The sequence below is a fragment of the Oryctolagus cuniculus genome, chromosome 18, assembly GCF_964237555.1.
Source record: "Oryctolagus cuniculus chromosome 18, mOryCun1.1, whole genome shotgun sequence".
Lineage (NCBI taxonomy): Eukaryota > Metazoa > Chordata > Mammalia > Lagomorpha > Leporidae > Oryctolagus > Oryctolagus cuniculus.
Genome location: NC_091449.1, coordinates 22,961,428 through 22,980,582, shown reverse-complemented (window position 1 = coordinate 22,980,582; position 19,155 = coordinate 22,961,428). Strand labels below are relative to the sequence as shown.

General features: G+C 51.1%; 2 protein-coding genes across 3 annotated transcripts in view; one reads left to right on the top strand and one right to left on the bottom strand.

Annotated features, from left to right (window-relative positions):
* Positions 1 to 746: 746 nt before the first annotated feature.
* LOC138846568 (histo-blood group ABO system transferase 1-like) lies at positions 747 to 4,758 on the bottom strand. Its single transcript, XM_070062674.1, has 2 exons — positions 2,988 to 4,758; positions 747 to 955 (listed from the first exon to the last, which is right to left on the bottom strand). Exons 1-2 carry the CDS (start codon positions 4,206 to 4,208, stop codon positions 887 to 889), a joined length of 1,290 nt encoding a protein of 429 aa, XP_069918775.1. The 5' UTR covers positions 4,209 to 4,758; the 3' UTR covers positions 747 to 886.
* Positions 4,759 to 10,993: 6,235 nt separating this feature from the next.
* The window catches only part of LOC103347009 (zinc finger protein 416), a 39,638-nt gene continuing 31,476 nt past the window's right edge, over positions 10,994 to 19,155 (top strand). The window contains exons 1-2 of one of the 2 annotated variants that reach the window (XM_070063253.1): positions 10,994 to 11,153; positions 13,312 to 13,415. The gene's annotated coding sequence lies outside the window, so the exon portion shown is untranslated. The remainder of the gene's footprint in view (positions 11,154 to 13,311; positions 13,416 to 19,155) is intronic. The other variant, XM_070063251.1, reaches the window with a different exon arrangement.

Sequence of the window (19,155 nt, the reverse complement as noted above, 5' to 3'; positions counted from 1 at the left end):
TCAGTTTGCAACGAGCCTAACCCAGTTCTGCCTCGGTTGTCTGCACCAGTCCTCGCCTTCCAGCCATACACCTACCCTACTAGAACTTCCAGAAGGCGGCTCGCTGGGATCAAGTAGTTTGCACTCTCTGCAATCCCCAAGCACACATCTGGGGCCTGGACTGTTCCCATGACAACAGCATTCTGCCACCCACTCCCTTTGTCCTTGGGTCCAGGACCAGCCTGCAAGGTGGGTGGGGGTGGGGGGGCGGTGGGACACAGGAGCAGTTGTTGGAAACAGCCTCTGTGAAGACGGCTCGGCCTCCTTGAGGAGGGCCAGAAAAGGCCCGATGCCACTGGCAGACCAAGGGGCTTGAGAGGAGCCCACCAAGATCATCTCCAGTCGTCCCCTCCATCGCTGGAGTCGTCTTTTGGGGAGCAAAAGCCCTACAACCCTGCGAAGGCGAAAGCCAGAGAAAAGCTGTGTGTGGGCGTGGCCAGCACGTTGAACCTGCCAGGCTAGTGAACCCTGCAGTGACACTGCGATTCTGTAACGTAATATGGACAAGGAAGCAGCCTCAGGACCATCAAACAGCTTGCCTGAGATCAAACAGCCAGTCTGCCCGGGGCCTGGGTGGCTCCTGGTTCTGCCAGACTGCAGCCCCTTTACCCTGTACGGCTACGCACCTCCCTTCTCCTCTCCACCCCCAAGATCTCCGGCCAGGCCTCTCCCTCCCCCCACAGCACACAGGCCCAGGCACTCCGAGATCAGTCACAGTTACTTTTATTAGAATCAGTCTGCTAAAGACGGAAACAAGTGCCATTGGGCGGATTTCAGCCTCAGGTGTGGAGAGGCAGGAAGTAGGCCTCAGATCGCGAGTGGAGACGTCGGTGGCAAAGATTCGTCCTCACACAGGGCTCAGCTTCGTCACATTCAGTGTGCTTATTCCTTTGACCTTGCTGGTGGTGACAGTGCCCTGGGACAGAGTCAGAGGAGGGCTTCAGGGGCTGGCATGGTGGCACAGCAGCTTAAGTCACTGCTTGCGACACCAACAACCCATATCAGAGAGCTGGTTTGGGTCCCGGCTGCTCGGCTTCCAGTCCAGCTCCCTGCTAATGCACCTGGAAAGGTAGCAGAAGACGGCCCGAGTACTTGGATCCCTGCCACCCGTGTGGGAGACCTGGATGGGGGTCCTGGCTCCTGGCTTAGGTCTGGCCCAGACCTGGCTGTTGGGAATATTTGGGGACTATGAGTATTGATTCTACAGAAATAAAAACTATTAGAAGAGAGGCCAGCATTTTGGCACAGCAGGTAAAGCCACCGCCTGCAGTGCCGGCATTCCATATGGGCACCAGTTTGAGTCCCGGCTGCTCCACCTCTGATCCAGCTCCCTGCTGATGCACCTGGGAAAAGCGACAGAAAACAGCCCAGGTGTTTGGGCCCCTGCAGCCACATGGGAGGCCTGTATGAAACTCCTGGCTCCTGACTTCGGCTTGGCTCAGCCCTGGCTGTTGTGGCCATCTGGGAGTGAACAGTGGATGGAAGATCTCTATTTCTTCCTCTCTCTCTCTCTTTCAAATAAATAAATAAATCTTTAAAGAGAGAGAGAGAAGGAGAAAGAAACCAATGTAAGGGGCAGGCATTTGAGCCAGCAGTGAAGATGCCCAGTCCCATAGCCCAGTCCCCAGCTTCAGGCTCCGGCTCCTGTCCTCACTGCAGCTTCCTGCTAATACAGAGGGATCAGGTGATGGGTCCCTGCCACACACGTGGGAGACCATGAGTTACTAACTTCCGGGGGCCAGTGCTGTGGCACAGCGGGTTAACACCCTGGCCTGAAGCGCCGGCATCCCATATGGGCACCGGCTCGAGACCTGGCTGTCCACTTCTGATCCAGCTCTCTGCTATGGCCTGGGAAAGCAGTAGAGGATGGCCCAAGTCCTTGGGCCCCTGCACCTGCGTGGGAGACCCGAAGGAGGCTCCTGGCTCCTGGCTTCAGATCGGTGTAGCTCCGGCCATTGCGTCCATCTGGGGAGTGAGCCATCGGATGGAAGACCTCTCTCTCTCTCTCTCTCTCTCTCTCTCTCACTCTCTCTGCCTCTTTTCTCTCTGTGTAACTCTGACTTTCATATAAATAAATAAATCTTTTTTTTTTTTTAAAAGAGTTCCTAACTTCCAGGCCCAGCCTGTCTCAGCCTTGGTCCCTGTGGGCATTTGGGGAACGAACCAGTGGATGGGAACATGGGAGAATAGGATCTTTCACTCACTCTCTCTCTCTCTGCCCCCTTTCTCTCTCCCTATCCCCTTTCCTGTCTCCTTCCTTCTCCCCTCCCTGCTTCCATCTCTCCCTAATAAAATAAAAACCAACGCAACAAACCGGAAGCCTCACAACCAGCATCCTTGTTCCTTTGCAGCTGAGTTCAAGGGTCAGAGATCACCTTGACGGAATGGAGGGCTGAAATGACAGGCCAGCCCCGAGACAGCCCTGACCCCTGACGCCATAGCTGTGGAGTAGAGTGCGCGCTGCGAGACCCGGACCCCAGCACGTGCTCTGCTACCACGGCCGCTGCTCACACCTCCCTGAGATCCTGGGAGCATATTTGCAATTTGCCTTAGGGAGAGAAAACGCTCTCCCAAGTTCTTCTTGTGTAAAATAGCTTGTTCAGCATGGACATGGGAAAAACACACAACTGGTATTTGGAGCCTTTTACACCTGGAGGGGCCCTGGGAACTATGGGCTATCACAGGCTCACAGGACGAGACCGCCAGCCTCACCCAGCCTGAAGGGCTGCCGGGGAAGCTCCGGGTGGGGAGACTCCAGGTGGCAACTTCTGGAACTCGTGCCCGAGCCCAGGAATCAGGCCTGTCCAGAGGAGTACACACACTTGTGTGTTCACGGGTTGGAGGGGACGCTACGGCTTACTAAGCTGGGAGAGGGGTGGGGTGGGGTGCGTGCTAGACCGCAGCCATTTTGCACACGCAGACTGCGTGTGGGCGGGTTCTCAAGCTACCTGTCCACTGGACTTCTCCCCGCTTCCCTGGACGCTTCCGTCACGCGTTCTGGGTTGCTTGGTGATTCTTTGGAGCACCCACTTGTCCTGAAATCTCACGTTCTGGAAGATGGCCGGCAAGTCCATCAGCCTCTTGTCCCACATGTACTCAGGGGAGAGGACCTTGGTGGGTTTGTGGTAAAGCAGGTACTTGTTCAAGTAGCTCTCCTCACGCCACACAGCCTCAACGTGGCGGGCTTTGTCCCTCGCCATGGCCTCGTGACAGGCTGTGGCGAGCTTGTGAACTTCCAGCACTGAACCCCCAAATAAAGCCTCTGTGTAATAGAAGTCCCCCTCGCCAAGCGGAACGTGGGCTTGCGACTGGGGCCAGCGTTCGTAGGCAAAGGTGTCCCGATGGCGCCCAAAGAAGACAGGGTGGATGGTGCCGAACAAGGCGGAGAGGATCTCCATGCCCACGTGCTCCTGGAAGGTCACGTCCACGTGTGCGCACACCAGGTAATCCACCTCCTTGAAGAAGTGCAGAGAAGAGAAATGGCTGAGTATTTCCATGCGGGGTCCGGAAACCTCCCGGCGGCCGGCGGGGGTCGGGACCTCCAGGATGGCCATCTGCCTCCCGGCTCTGAGCCGGATGGGCGGGACGCGATCGGGCTGATCGGTAAAGATGTAGTATTTCACCCTGTGTCCCACCATGAAGTGGGCCTCTGCTGTCTCCAGGAACGGCTTCAGGAAGACCACGTACTTCTTCACGGCAAACGAGACCAACCCAACGGTGACATTCTGGAGCCAGAAGTGCTCATTGAGTATCTCAATGTTGAAAGTCTCTTCCCACACAATTGGAGCTAACCAAGGTGTCTGGACAAGGACATCCTCCTTAGAAAACAGTAGCAGGTTTGGCTGTGGGTACACCAACCTTGATACGTTCACGACTTCCAGGTGGCTCATTTCTTTAGCAGCCAGACTGGCCCTGGCCAGAATGTCTTCCAGATTCTGGCTTCTCAGTGCCAGGAAGGTACAGCCCAAGGAGGTCAAGACAAGGGCGAGGAGGAGAAGGCAGATCACATAATGAAAGGAGTGGGATTTTGATTTCTCCAGATGTGTCTGAGGCAGCTGGGCCATGGTTCTTGGGGTCTCCTCCTGGCTGGGAGGGCAACCTCTCCCGGGCAGGGGGAAGCCAGACCTGAGGCCCAGTGACATCTGAGCCTGCCCACACAATCTGCTCATCTGGTAGCCCCTGGAGCTCTCCAAGGCCAATCCTGGGGCCAGCTGAGGGTGGGCTGGAGTCCCAGGAGAACTCCACGAAATCCAGTTTGGCTTTGAGGTGCTGTCAAGGTGGTCCGGTGGTGGCACTCAGTCACCAGCCAGCTAGAAGGTAAGAACCTGAGCGGAGGAGACACTAGGAGTCCTGAGAGAGGCACAGGAGGCGGCAGCAAGGGAGGGGGCCACAGAGCAGGTCAGGGGCAGAGATTGTGATGAAATGAAAGCTGGGCAGGGACCACCAGGCAGGCTGACCGAGGGCTCAGACGCTGCTGCCCTGGCCCGCCCGCGGCACTCAGCAGCTGGGAAACCCTTCCAACTGAGACCAGACTGCCTCGGGGGGCATGTGCAGATAGGCCGCGTGGGTCACCATGGGAGCCATGGCGGAGGGTGCGGGTTAATGTTGGCTTTCTTTTATTCCCCTAATCGTCACTTACAGTTCACTGAGCACTAACTTTTCAGGTGTTGAGCTGTTAGGATTACACTGCTACAGTTAATGTGCTTTATCCTGTTAAATCCTCACAGAAAGCTGGCTTCTCTCGTACGTTCTGTTGGTCTACGGATCTGTTGTTAATGCCAGTACTATACTGTTTGATTACTTCTAATGCAGTAATATAATTTTATTTTAAAAAGTAGTTGTGTTTTATTTTTTCTTTTTTTTAATATTTTATTTATTTATTTGAAAGAGTTACACAGAGAGAGGAGAGGCAAAGAGAGAGAGAGAGGTGTCTTCCATCCAATGGTTCACTCCCTAGTTGGCCACAACGGCTGGAGCGGTGCAGATCTGAAGCCAGGAGCCAGGAGTTTCTTCCAGGTCTCCCACGTGGGTAGAGGGGCCCAAGGACTTGGGCCATCTTCTGCTGCTTTCCCAGGCCACAGCAGAGAGCTGGATCAGAAGTGGACAGCCGGGTCTTGAACCAGCACCCATATGGGATGCCGGTGTTTCAGGCCAGGGCGTTAACACACTGTGCCACAATGTCGGCCCCTAGTAATATAATTTGAAACCAAGAAATGTGGGGTCTCCAACTTGGCTTTTCTGTCTCATTCTACTTTGGTTATTAGTAGTCTTTTGTGGTTCCTTTTGAAAAGGTGCTAGGAAACTTGAATATCCACGTGCAAAAGAATGAAGTTAGATTTTAGGTTACAACATACACAAAAATGATTCAAAATGGATCAGAGATCTAAACCTAAGAGCTAAGGGCTGACACGCCTAGAAGAAAACATAGAATGGAGCTTCATGGTATTGGATTTAGGCAATGATTACCTAGATGATACTGAAAACACAGGCAACAAAATTGAAAATTAACAAAATTAAAAATTTGGATTTCGTCAAAATAAAAAACTCTTTATCCATCAAGGAATACTAGCAAGAGAGTGAAGAGACAACTGACAACTGATGGAATAAGAGAAAATACCTGTAAGCCATGTATCAGAAAAGGATTTATATCCAGAATATATGAAGGAGCCCTAACCTCAGCAATCCAACATGCAAACCAGCCACTGGAAAAACGGAGAAATGAATTGAATAGACATTTCTTCAAAGAAAACATACACATGGCCCAGAAGCACGTGAAAGGATGTCCAACATCACTTCTCGCTAGAAACATGCAGATCAAAATCCACAATGAGACACCCTCACTGGGCTGGTGACTAAACACAGCAGGGGCATTTGCCTTGGTGGCTGAGACACTGCATTCCGTCTCTGGGCACCTGGGTTCAGTATCCACCTCCCACCCCCGTCTTCAGCTCCCTGTTAGACCAGGCCTTAGGAGGCAGGGCTGGTAGAACAAGTATTTGGCTCCCTACCACCCATATGGCATACCCTAGCCTTGGCTGTTGCAGGCATTTGGAGAGTACACCAGCAGATGGAAGGTATCTCTCTCTTTCTCCCCCCGCTCTTTGTATCTATGTTTGTCAAATAAATAAATCTTTAAGAAATAAATTAATTAGGGGCAGGTGCTGTGACATAGTGGACTAAGCCCTGTCTGAGGCGCTGACATCCCACATGAACCCTGGTTGTAGTCTGGCTGCTCCTCTTCCGATCCAGCTCTCTGCTATGGCCTGGGAAAGCAGAAGACAGCCCAAGTGCTCGGGCCCCTGCACCCATGTTGGAGACCCAGAAGAAGCTCCTGGCTGCTGGCTTTGGATTGGCCCAGCTCCGTTTGTTGCAGCTATTTGGGGAGTGAACCAGGGAATGGAAGACCTCTCTCTCTGTCTGCAACTCTACCTCTCACTATAAAATGAGTAAATAAATATAATGAACACCCTCAGGTCTGGCATTGTGGCACAGCAGATTAAGTTGCTGCTTGCAATGCCCGTATCCCATGTGGGAACGAGGTACAAGTCCCAGCTGCTCTGTTTCTGACACAGCTCCCTGCTGATGCACATGGGAGAGCAGCGGAAGATGGTCTGGGTGTTTAGGTCCCTGCCACCCATGCAGGAGACCCAGATGGAGTTCCAGCCTACTGGCTTCAGCCTGGCCCAGGCCAAGCTGTTTCAGGCATTTGGGGAGTGAACCAGCAGGTGGAGGATGTCTTGCGGGGGCCAGAATTTTCCATCCACTGGTTCACTCCCTGAATAGCCTCAACAGCCAGAGCTGGGCCAGGCTGAAGCCAGAAGCCAGGAGTTTCTTCTGGGTTTCCGATGTGGGTGCAGGGCCCCAAGTATTTGGGCCGTCTTCCACTGCTTACCCAGGCATATTAGCAGGAAATAAATCTTATTTTTAAAAAAAGAATTTTTAAAGAAAATAGACACAAATTGTCTTTGTGAAAAAGGAAATCCTTTATATCCTAAGGCTGTAAACTGATTTTCTCATAAACATTAGTAGCTTTATTTTCAGCATCTGACGTCATTGGGTTTCTGTTTCAAGGGTGTGGGCGAGGACCTCAGGGCATTTTTCCAACATGCTCCCTCCATGTTTTTGTTTTGTCCTCATTTTCCCTCTCGGGGTTCTCCACAAGCAGCCTGCTTCCAAAACTACAGTGACAAGTGTGCATCCACGGTGACCTTCACTGAGGCCAGCGCAAATCCAGGGAAACCTACACAGAATCCCCCTCTCCCCCACCGCGCCACCCTCCGCCGGTGGTCTGCGCGCTTCTGCGCCGGCCTCCCGCAGGCCGGATGACCCTGGGATGCCAGCTCCGTGATTCCCACCTCTGAGTCAAGGGCGGCGCTCCTGGACAGCCTTCCAGGCCCCCCAGCGTCCCTTCCTGCCTGCCTACCTCTGTCCTCTCCTCCACTGCCCCAGCTGGTGACTCCGTTCCAGGGCCACCGGATTGCCCGCTGCTGCTTGGGCTTTCGCAGCACGCGTTCCCGGCACCGGGATACTCTTCTTCCAGATCCTGCTGGGGTTCACTCAGCCGCCTCCTTCAAGGGCTTCTCCCCAGATCTCACCTTCCCATTGCAGCCCACCTGGTCTACCCTGTGTGAGCTGGAACCATCTCTCCCTAACGCCGAGTTCAACTCCCACACACCGCTTTATTCTCTACAGAATCTGTTGATGGTTGATCTGCTAGTAATCTACTCACTTATTATGTTTCTTGTTCAGTTTCTCTTCTCCCATGAAAATGTAGGTTATACAAGCCCAGGATTTTTTTTTCCATTTTTTAAAATTGATGCTACTTCCTAGAATAGTCCTTGGAACACATATTAAATTTTTTTTTAAAGTTGTGAATAAACTGCCCTCTGGGGGCCGGCACTGTGGCACAGCAAGTTAACGTCCTGGCCTGAAGCACCAGCAGCCCATATGGGCGCCGGTTCTAGTCCCGGCTGTTCCTCTTCCGATCTAGCTCTCTGCTATGGCCTGGGAAAGCAGTAGAAGATGGCCCATGTCCTTGGACCCCTGCACCCGCGTGGGAGACCTGTGGGAAGAAGCTCCTGGCTCCTGACTTTGGATCAGTGCAGCTCTGGCCGTTGCAGCCATCTGGGGAGTGAACCAGCAGATGGAAGACCTCCCTCTCTGTCTCTACCTCTCTATAACTCTGTTTTTCAAATAAATAAAATAAATCTTAAAAATAAAACTGCCCCCTGAATAATACCTGGATGTTTCATAAGTTTATCACACTCCCTATGCTGAACTCACAACATTTCTGCCAAAATGTCTCGAGTGCATGTATCTAAGATTGCCCTGGGTGTGCTGCCGTAGCTTGTCACCTGCTCATAGCTAGTCACCTCCTCCTCCTAATGCTCCGTTACCATCCCTCTGTCTATTCCTCCAGACCAGGAGCAGGCCTCACTGCTCTGACCACTGCAAAGAATCCCCTAAGGCTGTCTGTCTCCGTCCCGGCACTCCTTCAATTCTTCTTCTTAGGTAACTCCAGGAATATTTCTAAAATCTCCATATGATTTTGTCTGTTTTTTTTCTCTTACCCCCTTCTCATGACTCCCCATTCTTTTTTTTTTTTTTTTTTTTTTTGACAGGCAGAGTGGACAGTGAGAGAGAGAGACAGAAAGAGAAAGGTCTTCCCTTGCCGTTGGTTCACCCTCCAATGGCCGCCGCTGCAGCCGGCGCACCGCGCTGATCCGATGGCAGGAGCCAGGATCCAGGTGCTTTTCCTGGTCTCCCATGGGGTGCAGGGCCCAAGCACCTGGGCCATCCTCCACTGCACTCCCTGGCCATAGCAGAGAGCTGGCCTGGAAGAGGGGCAACCGGGACAGAATCCGGCGCCCCAACCGGGACTAGAACCCGGTGTGCCAGCGCCGCAAGGTGGAGGATTAACCTATTGAGCCACGGCGCCGGCCTCCCATTCTTCTGAGCCCATCCTAGGATGCGAGCTTGTTCACAATATGCCCTACTCCACACAGCAGCCACGTCGCTCACTTCGGCTTCCGTGTCCTGCTGCCATGACCCTCTGCCTGGAGGCCCACGGATAGAGCATCTCCTAAGAACAGACTCACTCGCTGGAGATTTGCTTCTGTAGTTGCAGAAAAGCTGCTACAGGCCAGGAGGACCCTGGTTCTCAGGTTCCAGCCTTTCCCAACATGAACCAAGGTGTTTGTTCCTGCTTTAAAGCTGAGTCCTGGGGCCAGCACTGTGGCGTAGCGGGTAAAGCCATCTCCTGCAGTGTTGGCATCCCATATGGGCACTGGTTCGAGTCCCAGCTGCTCCACTTTCGATCTAGCTCTCTGCTATGGCCTGGGAAAGCAGTAGAAGATGGCCCAGGTCCTTGGCCCCCTGCACCCGCATGGGAGACCCGGAAGAAGCTCCTGGCTCCTGGCTTTGGAATGGCCCAGCTCCGGCCATTGTGGCCAATTGGGAAGTGAACCAGCGGATGGAAGACCTCTCTCTCTCTCTCTCCTTCTCTATCTGTGTAACTCTGACTTTCAAATAAATAAGTAAATCTTTAAAAAAAGAGAGAAAGAAAGAAAGAAAGAAAGAAAGAAAGAAAGAAAGCAAGCTGAGTCCTAGCAACACGAAGCTGGTGCCTGGGTTGGTCCCAGAGCACATGGACAGGAAAGCCAAAGTTGGAATGTTACAGGATCAAAACCTCAAAAACCAGTTTTGATGGCCCAAGTACTTGGGTTCCTGCCACCCACGTGAGAAAACTGGATGGAGGTCCTGGCTCCTACCTTCGGCCTGGCCCTGCCTGTTGTGAGTATTTGGAGCGTGAACCAGCAGGCTGGAGACCTCTCTGTCTTTCCCTCTCTCTGTAATTCTGCCTTTCAAATAAGTAACTCTTTAAAAGAGAGGTGGGGGGACCTCCAGCTGGCCGGTGTGAGCTGTGGATGTCGTGGCCTTTGGTGAATGGCCTCATAGAAGAAGTTTGAGTGCTTGGAATGGAAGTTTTTCTTCTGAGGCCCGGGACTGCACTAAAGAAGTGATAGCTCCATTGGTCTCCAAGAACCTGCTGGTGGTGGTGCTGTCCTCTGGCCATGGGTGGCCCTCCCCTGACCCACCTGCCACTGTTATTTTTCACCCTCCACCTGACCTACCCCTTTCCTCCCCTCTCCTAGGGCCTTCCTCTCAGTTTCTCTTGCTCAAAGGTTAGGGCGCGGGGCATTCCGTGTGGGTGCCAGTTCGAGTCCCGGCTGCTCCACTTCCGATTCAGTTCTCTGCTGCACCCTGGGAGGGCGGTGGAGGATGGCCCGGGTCCTTGGGCCCCTGCACCCGCGTGGGAAACCGGGAAGAGGCTCCTGGCTCCTGATCAGCTCAGCTCTGGCCATTGTGGCCATTTGGAGAGTGAACCAGCAGATGGAGGACCTCTCTCTCTCTCTCTCTCTCTCTCTCTCTCTCTGGGTGTCTCTACCTCTCTCTGTAGTTCTTTCAAATAAGTAAAATAAATCTTAAAAAAAAAGGTCTGGAGGTGCAGGGATTGGGTAGCCAAGACCTCATAGCAGGTGGCAGGTGGCGAGCAGGGGAGAGTCTATTCATTGCCCTTCCAGAGGGGCCAGACGGGCTGGAGGCACAAAGCCGACAGCACCGGAAAGCACACTGAGCCGGCCCGTCAGACACCACCTCTTGGAAGGGATGTTGCACCTAGATGTCAGACCGGAAACTGCGGCAGAAGGGCCCTGGCGGAGCAGAAGTGAGACACAGGGGCAGCAGGGTGAGCCAGGCCAGGGGTGGTGAGGCCTGCGACAGGGCGGGGGCAAAGCTCGCTGAGGAAGTTGCCAGAAAAAGCAGTTGGCGAGCCGGTGAATTCTCGGAGTAGGGTAGGAAAAACTCAGATCTACTAGATTCTCCGACTCCAGCCGGCCGGAGGCTTGCGAGCCCCGTGGGAGCGCGCGACAGGCATGCGCCAGCCGAGCGCACGCGAGCGCGGGGCTCGAAGTCAAAGCCGCAAACGGCCAAGGGGACGCCCAACGGTCTGGCCGCCTTGGGGACCTCCCGCACTCAGGTGCAGGCGTGTGGCACCAGATGGCCCCCGCGCTGTGTGCCGCTCTTGGGAACCGCGGAGGCCAGGCACCCGCAGAGTGAGCATCCTGGGCGCCTGGCCAGGAGGCGCTGGCTGGCTGCGGCCATCACAGCCAGGGGGTCCTCGGGGCTCCTTCCCTCGGGGGCTCGGGAGGGCAGAGTCTGCCCTGCGCGGGTGAGGGCGGGCGGGAACGGTGCCGGACAAGTGTTGGGAGACAGTCATCAGGGGCCGCCCGTTGGTGCCACCAGCCCCACCCCCACCCCACACCTGATCCTGGCGGCACAGGACCCAGGACGCTCACTGTCCCTTTGGACCGCGTCTCTCCAGCTCCTGGGGGGCGAGCACCTTTCGTGTGGCCGCCCGGGAAAGGCGTGAGTCCAGCACCCCGAGCTGGGCTGTGATGGTTTGTGGGGCGCGGCGCTCTGCCTACTGCACCCCAAAGCTTCCCTTCCTGGCCGGCAGTTTACCTTCACGCCTTGTTATAAATTTGGTAGAACATTTAAGCCTTCAAAGAAGTGAGTGCCTCAGCTCACAAAGTGACAGTGACGCTGACAGGACTTGCGCCCAGGCTGTCATCCTTGGGGATACCCAAGGCTGCTTCCAAACCTTTGGGGAAACGTGAAATTAAAAGATAAACTCATTTTGGTGCAAAAAAGTTTTTAGAATCCATTGATAGCTTTATTTTTTTAATGTTTATTTACTTGAAAAGTAGAGTAATGGGGAGAGAGAGAATCTTCCGGCCACTGGTTGGCTCCCCAAATGCCCACAACAGCCATGGCTGGGCAGCACTGAAGCCAGGAGCCAGGAACCCCATCTGGGTCTCCTCCACGGATGGCAAGGACTCAAGTATTTGAGCCATCACCTACCGCCCAAGGCTGGATCAGAAGTAGGGGCAGGACTCGATCCAAGGCACCCCAATATGGGACGCAGGCATTCATATAGCAGCTTAACCCGCAGCACGCAAGCGCCTGCTGCTGTAGCCTTTTTTTTTTTTTAAACAGGCAGAGTTAGACAGTGAGAGAGAGAGAGAGACGGAGAGAAAGGTCTTCCTTCCGTTGGTTCACCCCGCAAGTGGCCGCTACGGCTGGCATGCTGTGCCAATCCGAAGCTAGGAGCTAGGTGCTTCCTCCTGGTCTCCCATGGGGTGCAGGGCCCAAGCACTTTGGCCATCCTCCACTGCCTTCCCCGGGCCACAGCAGAGAGCTGAACTGGAAGAGGAGCAACCGGGATAGAACCGGCGCCCCAACCGGGACTAGATCCCGGAGTAACAGCGCTGCAGGCAGAGGATTAGCCTAGTGAGCCGCGGCACCGGCCTGCTGTAGCCTTTTTATAATATTTTCCACGAACTGTTTGAAGACCCCTGAGCACATGGGTTTCACAAGGGCGAATTGTCTTTTCGTTGAGTTCTGCAGCAGACCCCAGCAGCTGACTGGGAGCTGTGTTCTCTCAGGTGGAGGATACAGGAGATGGATGCAGGGTCCACCTGTGCCTCCAGGGACACCGACATCTCTTACAGTGACTCCACGGACCAACTCTCCGAGTCCTGGCCCAAACTGACGGCTTAGCAGCACTGGCTTTTCCAGGCTTAGTCCTTTATGTTTTCTCTCAGTGGTGTTTTATAGCAAGGATCGGCACCAGGGCCTTAGTCCAACAAATGCAGTTCCTAGCTGGTTTGTTATGGTCAGCGAGCTAGAATCACATTAACAATCTCAGAGTTGGAGGACACACACACACACACACACACACGATATGGGACAGAGACCAAGGCATCCACCAAGCCTATCTGGTCTTTTAGGAGAAAGTTTGCCACCACTGTTTTAAAAATTTACTTATTTGAAAGACAGATCTTCCATCAGCCGATCCACTCCCTAAACGTCGCTACCACTGTTTTTGTAGTGCTTGTGTATCGGTCTTCCAAAACTTTTGCGAATTCCCAGGTATTCTCTGAGGTTTGTAAATGCTGTTTTAAACGGGATCTTTGGAAGATTTGTTTTCAGCAGTTCGTTGATACTATGCAGATAATCCGTGTGTGTGTGTGTGTGTGTGTGTGGACTTTGTACACTGAGAGCTAGCTAACACCACTCTTGACTTACAGTCGTTTCTCTGTGGGTCCCTTGGTATTTTCAATTTACATGGTTTGTCTGCATCCTGCTCACTTTACTTCTGTTTTAATCTGCGTGCCTTTTATTTCTCTTTATTTCCTCTTGTGCTCACAGGGACCGACAATCGGCAGGCCCCTCTCCTCCAGGAAGCGCAGCCTGATTCACAGCTGTCTGTGAGCGCGTGCGTCCCCAGTACACGTGCACGAGCTGCATGTCAGGTGGGTACCAGCCTCGTGCTGGCTTCAAGGGCACAGACTTGTAGTAATTCCATGGGCCAGCTGTTAGGGTCCTAATAAAAACTTGGAATTGGCCAAGAGGAACTTCCCCAACCTTTGAAAATGATATGTGTGTGTATACCTGCACATATGTACACAAGGCATATATTGTTTTATGGTAGTTTTACCAAGAAAATTTTTTGATGTGTTCGCCTTTGTACTGAAACCTTGCTAACCTCATCTCTTCCTGCAGGTTCTCTGTAGGCTTCACTGGGCCTTCTACACACACAGTCATGTTTCCACGCTGAAAGTCCTGCTTCCATTTTAATCTCTGTGCCTTACTATTTCTTCTATATTTGCTACAACATCATAAATATAGAATACAAGCAGAGATAACAGATAGCCTTTTCTAGTTGCTAAGCATATGGTAAAATTCCTCAGTATACTATCCACTGAAGTTTTTTCGTAGATGTGATTTATCACACACATGGAATATTCTCTCCCATTCCTACTTGCCTGGGACGTTGTCTAAGTGGTATGAAAACCACAGCTATTGAGATTAATCATATGTCTGTCTTCTTTATTTTCCTAATATGGTGAATCCCATTGATCAATGTTATTAAATGTTAAACCAACCTTTGGATTCCTGCGGGAAACCTACTCAGTCATACAAGATTGTTTTATAGTTGGCTGGATTTGATTTACTAAAATATTGTGAGATTTTGTGTGTGTGTTATCGAGGGCTACTAATGTCATTTTCTTGGCAGCTTTTGATATGCAGGCTGTGCTGGCCTTCTAGTATGAATTAGGAAAAGTTGCTTCCTTCTCTGTTTTCTGAGTTTGTGCATGTTTGCTATTGGTTCCTGGGGAAAACCATTCAGACCCACCAGTTTCTCCCCGGGGAGAGGACTGTGGCCACATGCTGTCCCTTCCGTGTCCCTCAGATCTGTAACACGTTTTTGAATCTTAATCGTTTGTAATCCCAATATTGGTCATTTCAGTTTTCTCTTTTTTATTTCTTCTTCAATATTTATAGAAGTTTTTCAGTTTTACTAAACTTTTTTTATTTTAAGACATTTAGTGTTGCCCTAGATTTTCAGGGTCACAGCAAATACAAGATAATTACTACGACACAATTCTCATGCTAATGTGATATTACCATAAAGAGAAAAGATTTAATGTAGTTCACAGATACAATTCTAAGAATATAGTGATACGTCTCTTCTTCCCTTCTTTCCTCTCTCTTCTTTCTTTTTTTTAAGATTGTATTTATTTTATTTGAGAGGTAGAGTTACAGACAGTGAGAGGGAGACAGAGAGAAAGGTCTTCCTTCCGTCGGTTCACTCCCCAAATGGCCGAAAAGGCTGGAGCTGCACTAATCCAAAGCCAGGAGCCAGGAGCTTCTTCCCGGACTCCCATGCAGATGCAGGGGCCTAAGCACTTGGGCCATCTTCTGCTGCTTTCCCAGGCCATAGCAGAGAGCTGGATCGGAAGTGGAGCAGCCGGACTAAAACCAGTGCCCATATTGGATGCCGGCACTGCAGGCAGAGGATTAACCTACTGCACCATGGCGCCAGCCCCTCCTTTCTTTCTTTAATCTTTAAAATAACACATTTTTAAATTACATTCAACAAGTAAAAAGAAAAAAAAAAAAGACCAGACTTCATCAGGAATAAAAAAAATTTGTCTTAGCTTCATTAAATTTTCTGAACTGTATCATTTTTATTTCTGCTTTTATTTTCTATTTATTTTGAATTTAATTTATTCTTTAATTGCTGTACTCTTCGTGTAGAAACACACATGATTGGCTTTTAGTTGTTTCTGATTAACATAAACGCTTCAAGCTGTATTAGCCCATTTTCTGTAGCTATAACAAATTAGCTGAGGTTTTTGCTTTATACAGGAAAGAGGTTTCTTTTTTTTTTTTTTTAGAAAGATTCATTTATTTATTTGAAAGTCAGAGTTACACAGAGAGAGAGAGAGAGAGAAGTCTTCCATCCGATGGTTCACTCCCCAGATGGCCGCAACGGCCAGGGCTGCACCGATCCGATGCCAGGAGCCAGGAGCCAGGAGCTAGGAGCTTCTTCCGGGTCTCCCACGTGGGTACAGGAGCCCAAGGACTTGGATCATCCTCCACTGCTTTCCTAGGCCCCAGCAGAGAGCTGGATCAGAAGAAGAGCAGCCAGGACTAGAACCAGCACCCATAGGGGATGCCGGCGCTGCAGGCCAGGGCATTAACCCGCTGCACCACAGTGCCGGCCCCAAGAGGTTTCTTTATGTCCCAGTTTTGGAGGCTCACAGTTCAGGATCAAGCTGCCTACCTGGCTTGGCTTCTGGTGAGGGTCTTAGAGCAAATAACATCACCCTGGTGAGAGTACACGCAGAGGAGACGGAGGAATTTAGGATCCACATCCACTTTTATGTAGATATAGATGTAGATATAGATATGGATAACAAATCATGTGACAGGAACCAGCCAGTGTCCCTCGGGAGCTGCGTCAATCCCTTCAGAGGGCAAGGCCATCACCGTTGAATCTCGGAGCCAGGTACTGAATCCACGCATTCCAAGGTGGGGTGCCGGCATCTTCACCACTAGGCTAAATGCCCACCCCAACAGCATTTTCTTGTATTGCTCTTCCAATACCTTCTACATAATTCATCCAGAAAGCTTAATGTTAAAGTAGGTGTGCGCTGGGCAATAGGATGGCTGGCAGTAGCCGGGAGGCACAAAGTAGGAAGATAAAGCCACAAGAAAGCTTAGGTGCAGAAAAGGCTTAGTGACCATACAAGCAAACACGCCTTGACCTTGTCAGAGTGTCTGCTTCAAAACACCTTGACGAATACCACGGAGCTCCAGCTCCTGAGATGGGTGTGCCTGGACTGTGGCTCCTCTGACACAGCAAGTCAGATTCCTCGTCCCTGGAGCAGGCCAGCCAGCAAAGGAAGGGAGCGCCTGGACCTTAGAAGAAGATCCCTTATGGGAGGGGCCGTCCTTGCTCCCTGACCTGACAGGTCCCAGGTGCACCCCCTGCCCCCTAGTGCTTTAGAAACCTGGGGTGACTGCAGATTTGGCTGTGGCAGTTCTGGAAATTCACATCAGTGGGAACAGACTCGGTTCCCTCTTTGTAGGACTTCTTTCGTTCCGTGAATCGGTTCTTTGATTACTCCTCTTTGCTTCGGCCCACTGATGAGTACGAACACACGTTTATACATGCTTACTGAACGTTTTCCTTCTAAAGGGATTGCTCAACTATTTTACCCATTTTTTTGAGTAGCTTGAGGAATTCTTTACATATTCTGTGTCAGTCATTTGCTAGATAGATGTTTTGCAAATAGTTTTGCCCAGTTAATGATGGCTGCCTACCCATTTTCTGCATTGTAGCTTTTTTTGAACATCAGTTTTAAGTCTTTGTGCTTTCTTAATCTTGTTTATCACTTAAAAACTAGGTTTTTTTAAAATTTTCAATGGAATTCTATTTCTCATGGCTTTTTAAAATTTTTATGATCTTTTAAATCTCAAGAATAACTTTCTATCCTAAGGCTATAAATTGGGGTCTCTCACATTTGCTCTAACACGTGCATAATTTTGAGTCTGTAGTCTGGTGTCCTAAATTCGTTTCCACGGAGGTTCATGGTGAGGGTCTTTCCTTTATGTGCAGTGAACACAAGCACACGTGGTCACAGTCTGTTTTCCCCAATTCTCCTTTCTCAAGTACGCATTCTGAATCGGTCACTTGAGTCCATAGGCTAGTGGCCAAGTACGCCCTGATGAAGCCGAAAGTTTGTCTGAACTCAAATGGCAAGTCCATGCACCACTCTCTGTCTCTCACATACGGTCCTGCCTTGCAATCCAACAGCGAGCACTTCAAAACATATGAGTGTGCAGAGTTCACTTCTCACTGCACCACTGCAGCCATCTTGCCTGTGAGCCATCACTACCCCTCGCTCGGAGTCTTGCTATGATGAAATTCCCGAGGCTGGCTAACTTTGTAAAAATGGGGGGGGGGCAGTATTTTGGTCACAATTCTGGAGATTCGAGGACATGGTGCCAGCATTGGCTCAGCTCTGGTGAAGGCCTTCTGGAAGGAGCATGTGGGAGCCAACGTTGTGGCACAGCCAGTTAAGCCACCACCTGGGATGCAAGCACCCTTTGTGAGTGCCGGTTCGAGTCCTGGCTGCTCCACTTCCTATCCAGCTCTCTGCTAATGCAGTGAAAGATGACCCAAGTGCTTGGGTCCCTGCACCCACACGAGAGACCTGAATGGAGTTCCAGGCTCCTGGCTTCAGCCTATTCCAGCCCCTGCCATTGCGGCATTTATGATGGTTTTCCTGGGTTGTAAAATGTACCAGAAAACACTGTATTCTTGGTATTTCACAGTCCTACAGCCAGCCAAGACTGGGTGAAATTATAAATCTAGTTATTTGATATTCTTAGTGGCTTAGGCTAGAAACAGACGGGTTATTTTTCCAAACACAACTTAGTTATTTCCCTGAAAGGAGAATCGGTTCTGGTTTCCAAAGCGGCATGATGCCTGTTACAGTGGATAACAGCGTCTATATGACAGGCACCCTAGGTGGCAATTTTCCCCAAATTGCAAAGCAGGCTTGATTTCTTGCATCCTTCTCTCCTGAGGCTCAAAGGCGTGGATGCCACGCCAGTCCTCAACCGGTGGAGCACACGCGCATGTGTGTGTGTATTATTGGCACAAGTGTAAGTTCAAAGAGAAGACACGGAAGCCAAAATGTTCAACACACAACAGGGATGATGTAGCCTAGGGTGGGGTCAGAACAGCGACGAGGCGCAGAGAGAAGCAGGAAAGGGGGCCGCGTTGCCTCATTCCCCTCCCCCCGAACCTTACCTTCCCGTGGGCCCTCAGCTCTCATTCGGGAAACACAAGCCTCAGAAGTCAGTGCTGGGGCCGGCACTGTGGTGCAGCGGGTTAACGCCCTGGCCTGAAGCACCGGCATCCCCTGTGGGCGCCAGTTCCAGTCCCAGCTGCTCCTCTTCCGATCCAGCTCTCTGCTGTGGCCTGGGAAAGCAGTGGAAGATGGTCCAAGTCCTTGGGCCCCTGCACCCATGTGGGAGACTCGGAAGAAGCTCCTGGCTCCTGGCTTCGGATCGGCGCAGCTCTGGCTGTTGCGGCCATCTAGGGAGTGAACCATCGGATGGAAGACCTCTCTCTCTCTCTCTCTCTCTCTCTCTCCTCTGCCTCTCCTCTCTCTGTGTACTCTGTAACTCTAACTTTTAAATAATTAAATCTTAAAAAAAAAGAAGAAGAAGTCAGTGCACACTCTCGTCAAGTAGGGCTGTTCCCTGGGCCACTTGCACACTTATAACTTTGGCTCAACACATTACCCCTCCCAGGAAGGTACTTCAAAGAAGTCCATGGTTTATTTTGGTGCAAAATAAAACTTTGAAATCCATGCGTAGTTTTTTCACAGTACGCATTTCCCCTGAATTTTTGAAGACTCCTTGTATGCATGGATTTCAATTTTTTCCATGAAAACCAACTTATTTTTAATTCTGTCTTGCATGAGCATTTTGAAGTCCCTTCACAGAAGTCAAATTTTCCTCTACCAGTGAGTCAAAGAGCAAAAACATACAAGCAGAGAACCAATTAACAAGAACAACGCCATGTGTATGTAGACAGGTGGATGGACAGACCAGTAAATGATGGGTAGAGCCTGGGAAAGAAAAATAGGAGGTAAGAGAAAGGGGGTGGCTACAGCCAGCAGTGTGTGT

Coding starts and splice junctions, on each gene's coding strand:
- LOC138846568 (XM_070062674.1), bottom strand. CDS start 4,208: ATGAGCAGATTGTGTGGGCAGGCTCAGATGTCACTGGGCCTCAGGTCT. Junction 956..2,987: donor GGGAGAAGTCCAGTGGACAG/GTAGCTTGAGAA, acceptor ACTCTGTCCCAG/GGCACTGTCACCACCAGCAA.